Raw genomic sequence first — 18392 nt, forward strand, 5'->3', positions numbered from 1 at the left:
GTCATGTAAAATAATCATTAAAAATGAGTTTTAACAGCTAAACAGGTCTCAATTTTAATTTGAACAAGTCCATTAACAGCAACTGACAAGTACAGCTGCCTATAGGTACTGGTACTTACTTAAAAGTATCAAAATAAACCCACAGAATAAATAAATAATTTACACTAAAAACTGTGAAAATGTTTCAGTTTCACTGAAAGCACAAGTAATCCATAAAAATTTGTTTTAGTGTGTTTTGCAAAAAGTCTTTTTGCAATTGTCTGTGTGTCTGGTGTAATTGAGATCTTTATGTTCTGAACAGGTTTTTTGTTCGAGTTTGTTTGTGGATGTTTGTATTTATGTCTCTGACTGGTCTATTAACAGAAAGTGAGATGTTATTATTTTTATTGGCGAGATGGGCAACATATGTTGTTCTGGCTCTTCTCCAGCTCCTGTCTGTCCGTCTGTCCATCAGTCACACATGCACACACGCATTTTCATCATGTTAATAAGCTTATTATGTTTATGTGGGCCTCGGCAGCACCTGCAATATCTCCATTTTCCTTCTCCTCCTCCTTCTTCGTCACTCCTCCAGCAAACGGGCACAGGTGAGGATGAAAGAAAAGGAGCGAGTGAAGGAAGAGATGATTAGAGGATGGAGCAGATAGGATAAGACAGGATGGAGAGGGAAGTGCAAGGAAGACGACGCAGATAAAAGACTTTGATATGGAAGTGACTTTCTAAGTAGCACATACCCTTTTCTCAGTTCACACACACACACACAGCAGCGTACAGTTTTGTACCTGTGCTACCCAGCATGGAGGTTGGACTGGCCTTGACTCAGGTTGCGAGCTGTTCCTGCCATTTTTATCCAGGAACTTTCCTGTCTGTCCCTGCCAGGAAGGGATCAGTGTGCCAGGAGAGCTGGCAGCAGCCTGGGGGGGGGACTGGATGGGGAGAAGGGGCATGTGGTGAGCCACCACAACACTGACTCCTTTACAGAAAGAGGGGCCTCTGAAGACCTGCCATCCCACTGTTTACACTTTAGTCCTTGTTACCTTTGCAGCTGCTTGTGTTCATCTCGAAAACCGTTTAGTTTTATTATTCATCCCTCAAGCGTAATGACATATTGACTGTTCTTTCCTGCTTCTTCTCACTCATCTGTGTCTTTTTCCAGTTCCTTGGGCAGTCTGTATTGTCTAATAAAATAAATGCACAAATGCAGAATTAAAAAGCAGATGTCCATTAAATTAAGTGCTTATTATTGTCCGTGTACTCTCCTCAGGTCCTGGAGGACAATGACTACGGTCGGGCGGTGGACTGGTGGGGTCTGGGTGTTGTCACGTACGAAATGATGTGCGGCCGATTGCCGTTCTATAACCAAGACCACGAGAAGCTTTTTGAGCTCATCCTCATGGAAGACATCAAGTTCCCGCGCACTCTGTCAACCGATGCAAAGTCGCTGTTGTCTGGGCTGCTCATCAAAGACCCCAACAAAAGGTTTGTGTTTAGGTTTTAACACCATTATAAATTTGAATATATAAAAAGAAAATGTCCTGCTAATCTCAGTTTTGTGTTATATTTCTCTAAACTAGACTTGGGGGAGGACCGGACGATGCTAAAGAAATAATGAGACACAGTTTCTTCTCTGGCATTGACTGGCAGGATGTTTATGATAAAAAGGTACACGATTATTAAACCCCATGTTTTTATTGTGCCATTCTTTGAAGCATTAAAGATGGTAGAAATGGTTCACCGCACTGATAAGAACCTACCTCATTTAACTTATTTCATTAGATCTTGCAATACAGATAAAGTTGAGCGTGATGTGTTTGTGAATTTATACAGAAGTTGTCATGTGACATTCACAAGTCAGAGCAAACAGGCAAATGTATAAAGCACAAGACATTATGGAGGGTGTGACTTTGTATCCTAAGAATCTGTCAATCTGTGCAAGTGTTTGCTCACATGACACCACAGAGTGAGAATTGTCCTGTGTGGTAACACCTACAGTATGGCACACAGGTGCATGTCTTCCTGGTTAAACTTGGCCTTGTTTTTTTTTTCTTTTACTTTCAGCTTCTATGAAACCGTCTCTGAATTGAGTTAGAAAGTATCAGATTAGGATATCGGAAGGAACTTGCTTGTCTTTTTATAAAAACTGAGGTCATTTTTTTTTCTGGGCTTGTTCTCAGCACTTTACATTTTAGGGCTGTTTTGTGACATCCAGAGTTAAATATTCTCCCAGGCGTCTCTGTTTGTTAATGTTGAACTTCTCTTGTCTGATCTGATCTCGCCACTCTGTCCCAGCTCGTCCCTCCCTTCAAGCCTCAGGTGACATCAGAGACAGACACCAGGTACTTTGATGAGGAGTTCACAGCTCAGACCATCACTATCACTCCACCAGAGAAATGTAAGTGTTTTTTTTCTCTTGTCTGCACAGTTTCTTTTATTAAAACTTTGACATGGCTGCAAATATCTTTGGTGGAGAAAAAATAGAGGTGAATGATTTCCTTTTTTTTTTCTCTCTTTTTTTTAATTTTGATATTGGTTTGGTTTGTAAAATTTGCAAGAAGAAACCTTTAAAAAGTACAGTTACTTGTTTGTTTAATTGTGCTTGTATTAGTCCTCCGGCCACACGCAGCTCTTCACACTCTCCTGAGATAAAGCTACAGTTCAGCGCTGAATTATACATGAGTGGAACCGACATGTTTCTGTGTGCTAAGGCGAGGTTCCACTTGTTTTGTTGATCACACGTCAGTTTGCAGGAGATTGGCACATCTGAAGCGCGGTTGTTAATTGAATTGTCCCTAGCAGGGTTGAATTATAGTTTTGGTTGAGCAATTCCCATTTTATGTCTTAGCTAATTTTATTTTTTTTACAAAGAGATGTGTTCAGCAGTAAAAATGTAACTCATTTAAAACTGTTTATCTTTTCAGTCGATGAGGATGGGATGGACTGTTTGGACAACGAGAGACGGCCGCACTTCCCGCAGTTCTCTTACTCTGCCAGCGGCCGTGAATGAACTGTCCATCACAGTGACATCATCACAGTTGCTCTCTGAGGTCATCAGCTTGGGACAACAGCCCCACCGCTTTGGATTAACCCAGAACAACCCAGACTTGGAAGGATTTTGCCCCTCCCTTTCATTCCTTCTCTCTTTTTCACCTCTCCAGTTGTCTCCTTTATTTATTTATTTATTTATCTTTTTTGTGAACCCTTTCAAAGACAAAAACTTTTAGGCATATTTACCATCTAATCCTGCACTGCAGCCCCAGGTGATCCGAACTGTGATGCAATCAGATGTTATTTAATGACCTTTGAAGGACAGGAGCTTCACCGGTGACCTGCTGTGCTTTGACATGCGTCCGTCCTGCCAGACTCTACAAACAAACACCTCTGAAGTAGTTAGATATTTGCCGAAGCATTTTTAAGGAGACATTTTTGTGGTTTTCTTATCCATATGGCAGCGATACAGCTTTTTAGGTGATTATAACCCAAACTGCCATCACTGGTTGTATCTCAGGCTTTTGCTAAAACAGACTCAGAGAGACATTCAGGACTTTAGGAGTTCAGCGATTCTGAGATTAATCGAGACGTCGTCGCCCAGCGAGCGGAGTCCTGCACACCTCATGTTGTCAAGCAGGATTTGACTCAGGTGTTGCTTAGTGCAAGTCATTGTTGTTGCTGCTATTACATCTACCACCACAACTTCTACAGGTACTACTCCTACTACTGCTCTTCTACTGCTACTACTAAGATCCGGTGCTACACTTCTGGTTAAATGCTGCTGATCATTACACAGGCGCCAGCAAAACACATAAACTCTGAAGCTTAAGATACTAATATCACGTTGTGTGTATGTGCAAGTGTGTGTGAGGTTCAGTATTGGATTTGCATTTCAGAACGCACCTCAAGGCACAGCAGTTCAGACAGATGAAGCTCCCAAACAAATGAGCTTTACTATATTACCCACAGTGCAGTGCAAGGTGGTGGATAACATTTCTGTTACTGCAGAGGTGAAGATGAGAAGAAACTAGGTTGTTCTAATATTTCCCTCAAAGTTCTTTTTTTTTTTTTTTGCTTCTTTTGTCCCAAAAAGGGAAAACTGAACCGAAACGGTACTTTGTCTAAACGATGGCAACCTTTACTGTGACATATTATCACAGCTTTGGGATTTACCTCTCAGTGCAGGAATGAGAAACTGTAGCAAAGAGTGGGATAAAGAAAAGCGAGTCTAATATGAAATGTTTATAATGTGATAGTTTATGAGGTATTGATGAGTAGTGAGGTAACAGCTGATCTGTTTCCTTCAGGTTTCTCATTAAAGAGGGAAAAACACGGTATGAAGTATCAACATCAACAGTTATGGGTTTACAAGAATCATAGCAATGGTTATAATATATATATATGTTCTATTTATTGTTCTACTCATCGGTTTTATATTTAACTTTTTCTATTATTACATTATTCTAGATAAAAAAAAATATATTGCTATTTCTTAGGGCTGAGAGGAAAAAAAATTGCACCTCAACAAACAAAAATGGCTGAAGAATGTAGGAGGGAAAGCAGATAGCCTTCCTGCTCCATTGTTTATTTTTATTTTATGTTTTGTGTTGTTTTGTGACCAAAATGTGACAGCCTGGAACGGGGGGTTGGGGGGGTGACGGGACACCTTAAAGACAGTATTTTTTTTTTTTTTTATATACCTTAAAGACAGTTGATAGACGTTTTAATGATCAGGTGATAAATGTTAAGACACACTCACCTGATTGGATGTTGTGTTTAGGATTCACCCAGGTGTGTGTGGTGGTGATGATGAGTGAGACAAGAGTTCAGAGAGAAAGATGAAGTGGAAGTTGGGTTGAAAGAAAATGAGAGAAGCACAAAAATCTGAATGTAAATAGAGAGTCAGAGTTAAACTGTAAGTGCATCTTGTTTACTGCAAGTGTGTCAAGGAGGGTGGAGGAAGACTCGAGTGTGTTTTATGGTGGTCGGTGTGTTTTCTTTAGAGGGCGTAGGGGTTGATGACTTAGATCCATTATCAGACTACTGTCTTTAACGTGTGCCATCATTTCTCCGCTCTGGACTTTGTGTGTTTGCAGTTGTTGCATCGTCATGTCTTCCAGTTTGACCAACAAGAATTTAGAAAGTCCCCCCAAATAACTTCTGTCTTCAAACGCCAGGTTAGCCTTACGGTGTAGCTCAGAATAAGTCAAAAACTTTGACATCAAGCACTTAACATTCAGAAGGAAAAATCAGCATATGTGAGGTTAAATGGAAAAAAAAAACTCAAATCCTACTTTGGTTTAACAAACAAAAAAAAGTTTATCGTGTGGAAGACGTCACTTTCAGTATCTGGCTGATGCAGATTAAGGAGCACTGGGGGATGTGCTCTTATTAGCCGTAAAAAGTTGTACTCCAGTATATTTATTTAAATGTTTTTACTATCGTTGTCGATTAACTTGAATTTATTTTCTATTTAATTTATTTGGTTTGGTTTGGTTTAGCAGTAAAGGGGTGTAGTTGTGTTTAAACGTTTTGTTCTATAAGAAAAAAAGTTTTTGTTTTTCTTTACAGATATCTCTTATACAACATCTTACCTGTTTTTCCGCTGCTCATTAGTCCGTGTGCTTTACTGTTGCACATCATTAAACTGCTAATAGCTTAGCAAAGGCACTCTATGGCAGAGACTATAAAAGGATGGCGCTGGCCTGCATGCTGTAGTCCTCCTCTGTCCACATCACCAGTCCCGAGTCAAAAGTGGCACTCAGAACTCTAATGAAAAATACTTCTCTGTGATCGATTGAGTCTGTCTGGCACCGCTCAAACAGTTCAAAACAAGTCCACATTCCACCCAGCTGGCACCTTCCGTAGGCTCAAACAAGCGCTCCCAAGTATTTGGAAGGATTTCAGTTTTGGTTTGACCCAGGTCTACGAGTGACTGAGAAGTTCAAGCCATTTGTGCACGCTTAATGCCAAAATCCTCAGAAACCAGAGTTCATAAAATACCGCTTTGTAGATTTGAACGTGGCAGCCATCATTATTTTAAATGATTCAGAGGAAGTCGATTCAGCCCAACTTCAAAGCAATATTTCTTTTTCTTTTCTTTTTTTTTATGATTATAAGAAAATTAGGATTTTTTTTAAACCCTCCTCATACAGCTTCTAGCTTTGATGTTGCTCTGATGTTGGCGAGAAGGATGAAGTGTCTTGCTTGCAGCGTTGAGTCAGTGAATCAGGCTCAGTGTTTCTACACTAAAATAATAACTGATCAATCACTGCACTAATCTCCTCTGGTCTGAGAAGTTTTCCCTCCAGTGAGTCTCCAATTCCTTGTTCAGTTTTTAGGTCACAAACTGATTCTGGTGAAAAGATAACGAACAGAATGTTTTTCCTCCAAATATTTTGGAGTGGAGACGATGAAGCCGAGTAATTCTCCCCATGTGTGGGTTTTTCCTTAATAACAGTGAATCACACGTGTCAGACATCTCAGTTGTTTCTAACTTTAGTTTCAGCCTCTTCACAGCTGTTTCTGGAGCCCTCATCATACCGGACAGTATGCGAGATCTGATGAGCATTCACTCTTAAAGCGGCTGCTGTTTGTACTTTACATCTATCAACAGTTCTTACTCATGTTTCAGTAAAATCCTGTCAGACCTCAGCTGCTCTGTACTGATCTTGTCTGGTTTTAATGAACTAATGATAATCAGCCAAAAATCATACACCACGCTCCGCCTGTTGTTAAATGTTAAGTAAAAGCTCATGTTTGGAAGGATTTCTGAAGAGATTTGACTTTATATCTGCAGCAGACACACTCCCCTCTCCTCTCTGGTTCTATTCTATCATGATTATTACAGTAAGAAAGCATGAGATGCATTTATTTTAAAACAGCAAACATGTATAAATATTACAAAGTTGAACTGAGTTTTAAAGTCATGTCCATTATACTGTAGTTTTACAGTAGTGAGACATTTCTGGACCATGTCTCTCTGAAGCAAGCTCAGCCCGCTGATGTCTCGGTAGAGCAGAGACCATGTTGACTCTGAAACAGTGTTAGGAAACTCAGCAGATCCTGAAAGACTTACACAAAAATCTGATCAGTCTTTTTCTCTCCTTCACGCTGTCAGGATGCAATGCTGCTGGCCAGTGAGGCCACGAGGATATGAAAACGATTACCATCAACATGAAGCTGTTTTTTTTACACTGTACATCCTTTAGTATTTTTACACATGAAATGTATATGATAGGGATGCACATTATTTTCCTTCTTACAGACAGCTTCAATAAAGCACTATGTCAATCTGCAGTCCCATTCTGGTTGATTTGAACTGCCGGCTCATTTAATTTGCCTTTTTAATAAAAAAAATAAATAAAAAGATGATGTCCTGGTATCTGGGAATGTACACAATTTGTGTGCTTACTCAGAAAACCCATTTCCATCATTTTACGTTAGTTTTCAGCTGTACTGTCATAAGGTTTTCCAAATCATCCGTGCTCTGTGGGCATCAATGTTCCACAACATCTTTTTTTAAATTAGTCAAAGACAAATGCAAAAAAAAAAGCCTCTGAAGGATTTTCTTTATTGATGTTTGAAAACAATACAACAAAATAACAGTTAAACATCAAAAAATTAGCACCTTGTACCCTGTTGTTGCTGTGGGCACATTTTTTAAGCCATCTGGCAAAGAAGCCAACCCAGGTTCATTCCTGAGGTCTCCCTGGCCCATTTTCTCATCTACTTGCTAAACAATAAAGGACACTGGAGTCCACAAATTTTTAAACACTAGTGTATGGAACACACAAATAACATCTCACAGGTTTTAAAAACTTTGATATCTATCTATCTATCTATTTGACTGCTGCTACTAGATAGATATAATAGATAATTAAACTATTTATATGAGTTAGTATTATGTGTAGGTTTAAAAAAACCTGCCACATAAACTCAGATCTGACAGAAACTCATGTCTTATAAGCCTAGATGGCATTCACCAATAAAATTGTTAAACATTAAAAATTAGCATCTTGTACATTCAACCAAAAACATTTTCTGACATAAGAAATCAACAGGAAAAAAGGCCTGTAATAAACTTTGACTGAGAATAATTTGATAAAAAATTTCCCATCTCGTTTCCATTTTCTGTTTTTTTTTTTTTAAATCCCGGTTCAAACATCCAGATGCAAAGTAGGAAGACTTATGAGCTCTGAGGATCATTTTTTCTCCTCCGTATCTAAAGGGAAAAAAACAACTGTCAGAAAGATGGACATTTGTACGAACATCGAATAATAATTCTGAAACTGACCGACACGCTGCTGCAGACAAGAAGACTATAAATGTGTAATGAGTAAACGCTGACTCACACACCCTTTTGTTTTTTGTGTGTTTGTACCTCTGCACGTAGGTTCAGCACCTCCTCGGTGAGTGTGCGTCTCTCCTCCATCAGCTGGTTCTGTTTGGCCAGCAGCTCACACGTCTGCTCGGCGCTGTTCTGACAGTAACGGTCCAACTGCTGCAGCCTGCAACACACACACACACACACACACTGTTGACTGAACATGTGAGAAAGGAACGAGCCCTCCTGGCTAATTTAAAACCAAATGTTGTAAATATTGAAAGAGAGCTGGATCCACAAAGAGCTTTTAATATCACCGGACTTTGTGTTGATCAAACAATCAGGCCTGTTTGCACTGATTTGATGACAGTGTTTTCCCCTCAGAGTTCGCACAAGGATGTGCTGCCGTAGCTGAAAAATATTAAAAACTGAGGTGTTGTTGGTGATGGATGTCAAAACTGGCAGACACAATTCAAATAGCATTTATGTTAAAAAGTCGTTGATGTATAAACGTCTCTGCTCCCTAATAAAATCCTCTCCTGGATGTGAAAGAGAAAGTGCTGAGATGAGGCAGTTTGGAGTCTGCAAATCCAAATTACTTATGCCCACAAAGACTGGTACACGCATAAAGATTATCAGGCTGTTTTTGTCCTGATTTTGCCTCTTCCTGACCAGGGGACAGCAAACGCCCGATTATCTTGAGTCTTATAAGATTTTCGCTATAAAATATTTATGAGGTCTGAGGTGTGTAAAGAGCAAATTCATCCCAATAATCAGCCCTGACACAGGTCGTGGCCGACAAAAAATATCTTTGCATGTGTGGAAAGCCGATGACTCCTGAGTTGTGACCATAGACATATATAGTAAAAATAATGTATATTATGTCTATGGTTTTGGCTATGTAGATTGTGACGTGGAACGGAATGTAGCCAATCAGAAAGCGAGCTGACAGGTGAACATGAAAGTAAATAAAGTCCACGTTCACGCTGTCTCCAGTTTGCAATGTTTTTCAGTTCTGGATTTTTCTGTTAACAATAATCCCAAGACCCCCATCATTCCCTCGTCTTGTATACATGCTGGGTGTTTTCCGGTTGTTGCTATGTTTCTTCTTCTTCGTTTTTTTATGCCGGTTGTTGCTATGGTTCTTCTACGTTTTTGTTGGATCACGTTTGGTCACGCGGACTAGATTGTAGATCAGTTGCGGGACAGCATCATTATTGTGGGTTGTTGTGTGATGAGATTATATGGGCACACCACACACACAATCAAAACTGTGACATGCCTGATTTTTTTCTCCTCATTTGTGAGGTCTCGACCAGAAAAAAAAATTACTTTGTGTGTACCAGGCCTAAAACAGGGATGTCATCAAGAGCCACAATCCTGCAGATTTTAGACCTTTCCCTGGTCCGACACACCTGATTCAATGAAATGGATTTAATTTTAATTAGGTGAGGTTAGAGACATCTAAAACCTGCAGGATTGCGGCCCTCGACAACCACAGCTGGACACCCCTGATGTGGCAGTTTCCTTAGTGATGCCAGCTCACCTTTCCTGCATCCTCAACACAAAATTCAGGCATTGGTACATAACATATGAGCATCTAAAAGCAAGCCTAATGCATTTAAGGAACAAAATACGATTTTTAAAATATTTAAAAAAAATAGTTGTGTTAATGCGCACAGACATGGTGATGTTTACAGCGCTGTAATAAAAGAACAGCGTGGCCTTGAGAGGAGGAGAGACACCACAGGACTCAGAGTGGAAAGGAAGGGAGGGGGAACGTCGGAGCAGAGGAAGTTCGCTAAGAGAAACTTCCTGTTTAGCGGTGAATGTTTTTGCTACAATCTTTAGCAATAAACACCACACTGCTCTTCTAGTTCCAGCAGTCCTGTGTCTGCTTCACCATTGGGTAAAGTGAAGGGAGATCACCCTGAAGCTGGCTGCAGCTTCACCCAGAAGAAAATCACCTCTCCTTCGCCTCCTGTGCTCAGTTTGGAGGTGGAAGCTGGAGAGTTTAGCGGCTGTTTCTGTCTGACTTTTCCCTGATAGTGGAGGCAACAGACCAGAGCAGCATGGTTACTAAACCGTAAAAGAAATGTTGCCTCCGGAGCAAAAAGACAAGAAAAAAAACTTTTATTGTTGCTGCGGGCACATTTTTTAAGCCATCTGGCAAAGAAGCCATCCCAGGTTCATTCCTGAGGTCTGCCTGGCCCATTTTCTCATCTACTTGCTAAACAATAAAGGACACTAGAGTCCACAAATTTTTAAAAATATGACAGTGAAAAACACTAGTGTATGGAACACACAAATAACATCTCACAGGTTTTAAAATTTTTGATATCTATCTATCTATTTGACTGCTGCTACTAGATAGATATAATTATAATAGATAATTAAACTATTTATATGAGTTAGTATTATGTGTAGGTTTAAAAAAAACCTGCCACATAAACTCAGATCAGGGACAGAAACTAATGTCTTATAAGCCTAGATGGCATTCACCAATAAAATTCTCTGTTAACTGTTTATGGTCTTTCATGGTGTCTAAAATCACCATGTTGCTTAACTTTATATGTTATCAAACCATCGTCCTGCAGTTCTGTTAAAATCAGTCAACATGATGAGAAAGTTGTAGGAATGTGTGCAGTTATCATCGTAACAACACCCCAATTAGTGCTTCCCCTCTAACACACCCGCTCCTGTAGACAATGAACTCTTTCACTGCATACTGATATTAGACTCTGTGTGTGTGTGTGTGTGTTCCAGCTGGGGTTTTGGGCTGAGGCTGTGAGAACAGTGTATGTGTGTTTGAGGGGTGCTGAATGAATGTTAGAATATTTCCCACCAGCAGCTCATTGTTTCACCCATTCATCCCTCCATTCAGTCAGTCATCCCCTCCTTGAGTGCAGTGGTGAACTCATTCACACTCACACACACACACATCCTGATAATGAGACAGGGGAAACCCTCGGCACTGGAATCCACATTTACATATTCAACAGTCATCCACAGTGATCCATATTTCTTCCTGTCACATGGTAATATGTAGGCTGCGTTAATTACAACAAAAACAATGGTCAGATTAAACTTGTGCATTGTTTCTCATTACGTTTAACTAAGGACTGATTAAGTACAAATATGACCCACTTGTCTTAATATTTTACTTTTATAGTTCTGCTCTTGTTATATCTCAGTTCATTACTCCTCCTTTTCTCTTAAGAAAAGAGAAAAAAATATTTATATATAAACTATTTAAAATGATTTCAGAAAATACAGCACATGAGGACTGCGGTAGTTTTGTTGTAGCAGGACCTCTTGGGCAGGCCAAGGCAGCTGTCGTTATATGGTGAATAATGTTGGAGAAATTAAACATAGCTGCTGTATTTTCTCTAATCTTCCGTATGAAAAATAAACACTGGTCTCTGGATGAGCTCCTCGGAGCTCAGAAGCTGCCTTCGATGAATAACCTTGTGTAGAAGTCAAAAGCTTTGCAGGAAGCATCTTTCATTTTCAACAGGTTCAGAAGGGGATGAGGAAGATGAATGGGGAAACAGAGGATGAGGAAGGTTGTGGCTGCGGGCAGACACAGATAGGGGTAGCTGGGAGGTAGTGGGGGGGATAGATGCCCCCACCCTGCTGGTCATGTTGGCAGTGGCAGGGCTGCCTGTGTGTGACAGACGGGGGAGGCGAACATCCCAACTCTACTACACAATCTGCTCCCTGCCCCTCCATTGCAGGGTTAAACCCTCCTCTTCATTAGGACCCACCCCCCTGCCTTTCACCATCTTCATTGTTGCAGCATTCACTTTCATCCTCCACACACTCATCTATAATCTTCCCTCCACGAGCTTCCTTCATGCCCTCCACCCCGCCTGAGGAACCACTTGCAGATTTATCGCAGACCTGGAGGTTCTGTCCAGTCCTGGAGTCCGAGGGGCGATGGCTCCCCTCCCTGCTTGGTGCTCCAGCAGCCGGGCTGCCAAACTGTCCTGAACAAACCGCCCCCTCACTCCCTCCTCCCACTCTGCCTCTCTTGCCTAACACCATCCCACTACACCACAGCACGACATCGCAGTCACACAATAACTCCACTGCGAAGGCGCAACTGATGTGCTGCTCGCTAAACACAGAGAGAGGAGCACCTAAAGGTCAGAAGCAGAGCCTGTTGTTCTGAAGCTGTAAATGTTTTATGCGTGAAGTGTTGAGACGGGGTCGGCTGAAGGACTTCAGCTCCACATCACCTAACTAATCTTGAGTCATACTGAGAAAATGTCAGTCCTGATCCAATCATTGCCTCTGATACTGATACATCAAATACTTGTAGAGATGCACGGCTGATTCTGAAATCTGTTTTGGGTCACCAGTTTTTCTGCTAGTAGAGGATTTATTCTCCTGCTCACAGCTAAGATAAATAAAAACGGAATCTATCATTTAAAAAAAAATTTAACTATATTCATGTTCTGATTTTATACTGACTTTAAGGGGTTAGTACACCCAAATAATGATTTAAAAAGAATCATTTGATGCTAAAGTCATCTGTTTCTTGGGCTGAAACAGAATACTTTAGCATAAAAAAGGTGCAAAAATGCCTGCAAATGTACAAAAATGTCACTGACATGACAGTAGGTAAACTGAACATGCAGCCAGTAAATCAGTCAGGTCGCGGCCTGAGATGTTTAAATCTGCTGCAGGTTGTAAGCTAACGGTTTATGTAATGCAGCGGGTAAAAGCTTTGACCCTGGCACACATATAAACAACCACAAACACAGGCCGGAGTGCTGCCAACCCCTGGCCTTACACAACACACGCACACTCAATAATCCACTTCACCTCACCTTCATACCCCAGCCCCTGAGGGAGCGGTGAGTGTTTGTGTGTGATTAAGGTAGCGCTCCTTCCAGCAGCTAAAGCAGTAAATCCAATAACTGGCCTCTATCGACTGGCACACTCATTAATTAGGGTTTAATACAGCTTAATGCTCAGACACTGCCCCACACTAATCCACACACACTGCAGGCTGGCCCGCCTCTGCCTGCTGCCGGGAAGTGGTGAGGTGGGAAGGAAGCTTGGAGGGATTGATGGTGAGACGGCTAAATGGATGTTTGGGAGAAGAGGATCTGCAGACGGATGAAAAACGAGGGTTGACAGTCAGTGGTGTCAGGTGAGGTGGCGGAGAAGGAGACAAATAGGCTGAAGGCTTCAGTGGTCACCTTGCAGACAGCCGAGCAGTCCGGGTTAGAGATGAAGAGCTTCCCCACTGACCTGGTGAAAGGACACCACCTGCTGGATCTCACAGTTTACGCACATTACTAACGCAACTCCTCCAAAAACAACAAAACACCTGAAGCTGCCTCCAAAGCAGCCCTGCTAGTAAGTGTATCTTCTGCGTTCCAGCAGACATGATAAGGTAAGTTTTTGCTGGGAGGCAGTTTGCAATAATTTCCCCTGACAGCCCAATAATCAAACTCTGAACCTCGAACCACCGCGCTCTCTATTGACTGCTGCTACTAATTACAACACAAACACACACAGTTACTTCTTGGTGGTATACATCAGCTGTAGCCCACAGCTAGTGTCTAAACTCTGTTGTGGTTGTCTGTGTTTGCATATTTATTTACAGGTGGGAGCGTATGTCCTAAAGGCACGGTCCAAAGGGAAAGTGCTAACATCACATTAGAGAGACTCAGAGATGGTAATAGATTCAGAAGATCTGGAAGCAGCGTTCAGCTCTGTCGCTCAGCAGCCACACATGAACGTGTTTTGTTGAACTAAAATCTAAATTGAAAGTACTTCATTTCAAACCACATAGATAAGTTAAGCTAGCTCATTTGGTGGTGGTAGCACATGTGATGTGTGTGTGTTTGGGGGGGGGCATATGCAGACATCTTCGCCTTGCCTGGTTACTGCAACACTGCCAGGGGCATGACGGCTGCAGCTGCCACACACACATTTCACCCAACCCCAGGCCCACCATCACCACCATCGCCACCCTCACACCCTGGCGCTCTAGCTAACTCTTGGCTGGCACACAACTGCACTCGGGGTGTGTTTCCCTGTGTGTGTGTGCCTGAGGGCCGTGCCCCACGTCTTCTGCACCAGCCTGTCATGCCAGTTGTTGCTCTCGCTAACATGAACATTTGATACGGGAACACGATTGGAGATGCTGTGAGTTTTGATCAGGACGACACAAACACGCATTCCCTCACCGTTATTTGCTCTTCTGTCATCAATCGATGCCACCTGTCACTCTTGGAAATTTTAATTGCTTCTACTTCACTCTAGGATCCCATTTATCAGATTATGGATAAATTCTTCTGAACTTTGACAGTTTTTTATTTTATTAGCATTCTTCTTTCTTAAACCAAAGTAATTAGATGCTGGATAAAAATAATATGGATGGTGTAAAATCTAATCAACTCACTCATAAATCCTTCAGCCTCATGAAGACTAAATCTTTATTTTTCTGTTCATTTCCAGCTCACAGCTTAACACAGTGTTTTTACACTTAACAAGTTTAATATGGCACATAGCTGCAAATGAACACAGCAGCTCATCTACAGAATGTCAGTCATGAACATGTAGCTTTCCTTGAAGACATTTCTTAACTTGGACTTTAATGCCTAAGAAGCCGTGTGCACTCAGTAACTTAAAAAGTCCCTGACGTTGGTTCAACAGCTTGTTTGTTCTGTAAGCTCTGCTTACATAGTGAAAATTTAACTTTTCTAAAGCACCTTGTAATTTTTTTATTATCTGTCAGGTACAAATAATTCATAAGCGTTTTAATAATTTTATTTTAATGGAAAAAAAAATCCTAAAAAAATCACAACATTTAAATATCATGATAACTGGTATAGAACTTTAAAAGATATATCAGGATTACTAATTCACTATAATCCTGTTTATACTTTCACAGAAAATTAGTTGGGTTATTGAATGTAAAAATAACTTTAAAAAAACATTAAATTTGTCTGTATAAGAGCACGTTGGTTTGAAGTCCTCACCCTGGACGATGCAATGAAAATCCACTCAGTTATGGAACGTTTAAAAATCCAAATCACTGATAGTTTATAGAGGATCAGTGATGAATATGTATCTAAATGCTTGTTTTGTTCCTTGGCCATTTCCACCTAAATAAAATTTTAAAATTCTGCAAGAAAAATGTGTTAAATATCTAAATCATTGAGCTTGTGGCTGAATTTTCTAACAGTTGTTACACCCACAAACAGACTCTTTGAAAACCTCAGCTCATCTTGAAGTATTTGCCTTTTTTCATTATTTATAAACAACATTTCCCATTGTCATATCTCTGGCTTAGTCAAATCAAAACTTTATGTAGAGCTGTCTCTTTTCCCTCTCTAAATAAATAAAATAAATCCCAGTGATAAATATATTTAATCCAGCAAAACATCTTGCAGTGTTTATTATCATTTTGGACTTTTTTCTTCCTTTTGGTCACAGACAGCAGCTCAACATCGACTAATATGAGATCAAACGGCGTGAAATAAAACATTTGTGGTGTACTCGCATTAAACTGATTGTAAAGTTTAGGACAAAGCCGTAAACAGATCTGGATGGGCTCAGAGGAAATAGCTGCTTTCATTCCATCACTGAGGTGTCGGTGCTGCTGCAGGCTGCTAAATCATCTATTCAATGTCAATGTGTGCGCCGCCGTGAGGCCTGCTGACTCTTTTTAAGTCTTACGTTTGCACATTTCTGTTCCCAGCATGAAAGTATTTCTGCTGATGTTCCTTTTAACATTTGTTGTTTTTTTCTAAAGAATTGGGCAGGTGTTTCTGCCCCAGTTTTCTACTTGTACTTTTATGAAGTTGTGTTAGTGTCACCGACTGGGGCTAGAGATGTGACGCTTTGCACGGCTAATGCTCCAGCTTGCAAGCCTCTGGCTACAGCCCGACATCTGAGCTGCAAATCTGTGTGTCTGTGTGTGCATGTGACAGAGCTGTAAAGCCACCGTTTGACAATGCCCTTTCAGCAGGCCGCCCTGCGTTGGCTCCCGGCTACAGAAGCCAGCTGGGCGATGCAGAGATGGAACGAATGAGGAGATGAAGGAGGAAAGATGACTGATCAGCGCCATCCAGAGGTCAGAACAAAGAAAAAATAAAAAGATGAAAGATAAACTGTTTCTACGTCCCCTAACAGTTCACATCTTAAACATCATTAAATATTACTTAAATAAAATGTTATGAGGAATCAATGGAGTAATTAAGTCTCTAGTCTGGTGTGAGATCCTGTTTTCTTATGCAAGAGATTCAGCATGTGGAAAGGTACGCAGGTAGGCGGTAGAAAATTGATTTACCAAGTTTAACATTATGTCTTCCAGTCAGAACAACAACCAAAAAGTATCATTAACTCATGGATTCCTTCAGTAGCTGCTGTAATATCACATTTGAGATCATGACGGTGAACTTTTCTTCTATGGAGGAGTGCATGATTGAGTGAGGAGGCTGTTATATGAAAAATAAAAACGTGTGAAGAAAAAAAAAAACAAACATGCAATCAGTAAGAAGTTGTGAAATGTATTTTAAGGAAGTGACAGCAGTGATGTTAATATTAACAATCTGTGCAACATGAGCATGAAGTGTAAGTAAATGTGTGTCAATGCTGCACCTCTCACACAGGCTGCCTTCTTTGTCTTTACCTCCTCATCTCACTCTTTCATCATCACTCTGTTTCTCTGAACCTCTCAGATCACGTAAACAGTCGCAGCTCATCACACACAGATGCACACACACATACGCACATGCACAGATGAGACAAACGAGAGCCGCCCTGTTTTCTTCTGACTCGCCTCTGCCAACTTCATTTGCAAATGAAAAGTTTTTCGAGGAGCGTCCTTTTGCTTCTGGGGCATGGCAGCACACTGTGTGTTTGGGAGAGATCAGGAGAGCACAGAGGGTGTGTTTGTGTGTCTGTGTGTGTGTGTGTGGCAAGAGCCCAGATGAAGCAGCCCTCGCCTGAGGCTTGCTGTCCGCCCGCGGTAGCAGGAAGCCTGTTCCTTCTTCCCCGGCCCGTCGCGACCATTTGTTCCATTAACCAATCTCCTGGAGCCTCTGGTGCAAGCACGCACACACATCCACAGGCATACATACTTCAACAACTGCTTGCACAGCTTATGCCACACATGGCCCTCCATCCCTCCGTCATCCTTCACGCCATCCGTCCCCTCCCTTCTTTTGCTCTCCTCCAGACGTAAGCGCCATCTTTCGTTGCGGGGGCCATATGGCCGAGTGAAGCCTGTGGATCTACGGACACATCTGCGTATATGTTGCCACTCTCCTTAAAAAGCCAGCACGAACACACACACACACCTCTACACAAACCCGCAGACCTGGCAAACACACTCCGCTGTCACTATGTGTGCTTAAGTAAGTGTTGGTGTGATGCTGATCTGCTACGTGTGTGTGAGTCTGTGTATGTGACCTAAGTGAGTACATGCGTAGTGATAATTGGTGAAACAGCCTGCGAACAGCTGTGAGGTGAGAAAAGGTTGCATGGTGTTCAGTACAGAAGGCAGAGGGGAGGAGGAGGAGGAGAGAGGAGGAAAGTTAGGGAAAGTGGAAAAGAAGAGAGGGAAGCAAACAGAGGGCAGAGGGGAGGACAGTCACGTCTGACTATCTAGAAGCAAAACTTAAAACAGCAAGAGCTTTTTTTTCATATTTCACATCAAACTGAAAATAAATAGATAAAAATCCATAATTTTGCTAATGTAAATTAGTTTAAACACATGCAGAAGAACTTTTTATTATTTGCATTTTTTTTCAAAATGTGTGCTGAGAATTATTTCCTAAAAAATCCCAAAATACTGCAAAGTACACGACAGTCAGAGCAACCTGCATATTATCAAATCAAATCATCAAATTAAACTTTATTTATAAAGCACCTTTCATGCCACAGGCAACACAAAGTGCTTTACATGATTAAAAACATGTATGCATATAAAACAAAACAAAGTGGGAATACATAATAATAGAAACAATCAAAATATTTCACACAGCCGCACGCACATACACGCGCATGCACACACACACACACGCCAAGCAGCCTTCCCTCCCAAATCTAT

At 41.2% G+C, this 18392-nt stretch overlaps 2 protein-coding genes across 5 annotated transcripts in view; one reads left to right on the top strand and one right to left on the bottom strand.

Moving 5' to 3' along the window:
- Window positions 1-7372, top strand: part of akt3a (v-akt murine thymoma viral oncogene homolog 3a) — a 56361-nt gene extending 48989 nt beyond the window's left edge. For all 3 annotated transcript variants that reach the window (XM_042009821.1, XM_042009820.1, XM_042009822.1), the window contains 4 exons: window positions 1265-1479; window positions 1575-1662; window positions 2290-2392; window positions 2919-7372. In XM_042009821.1, the coding sequence (XP_041865755.1) occupies window positions 1265-1479; window positions 1575-1662; window positions 2290-2392; window positions 2919-3004 (492 nt within the window). In that variant the 3' untranslated portion in view covers window positions 3005-7372. The remainder of the gene's footprint in view (window positions 1-1264; window positions 1480-1574; window positions 1663-2289; window positions 2393-2918) is intronic.
- Window positions 7373-7547: 175 nt separating this feature from the next.
- sdccag8 (SHH signaling and ciliogenesis regulator sdccag8) overlaps window positions 7548-18392 on the bottom strand; it is a 47015-nt gene continuing 36170 nt past the window's right edge. For both annotated transcript variants that reach the window (XM_042009818.1, XM_042009819.1), the window contains exons 17-18: window positions 8372-8498; window positions 7548-8212 (exon numbers count right to left, since the gene is read on the bottom strand). In XM_042009818.1, the coding sequence (XP_041865752.1) occupies window positions 8177-8212; window positions 8372-8498 (163 nt within the window). In that variant the 3' untranslated portion in view covers window positions 7548-8176. The remainder of the gene's footprint in view (window positions 8213-8371; window positions 8499-18392) is intronic.

Source organism: Melanotaenia boesemani, chromosome 16 (genome assembly GCF_017639745.1).
Source record: "Melanotaenia boesemani isolate fMelBoe1 chromosome 16, fMelBoe1.pri, whole genome shotgun sequence".
NCBI classification, from domain to species: Eukaryota; Metazoa; Chordata; class Actinopteri; order Atheriniformes; family Melanotaeniidae; genus Melanotaenia; species Melanotaenia boesemani.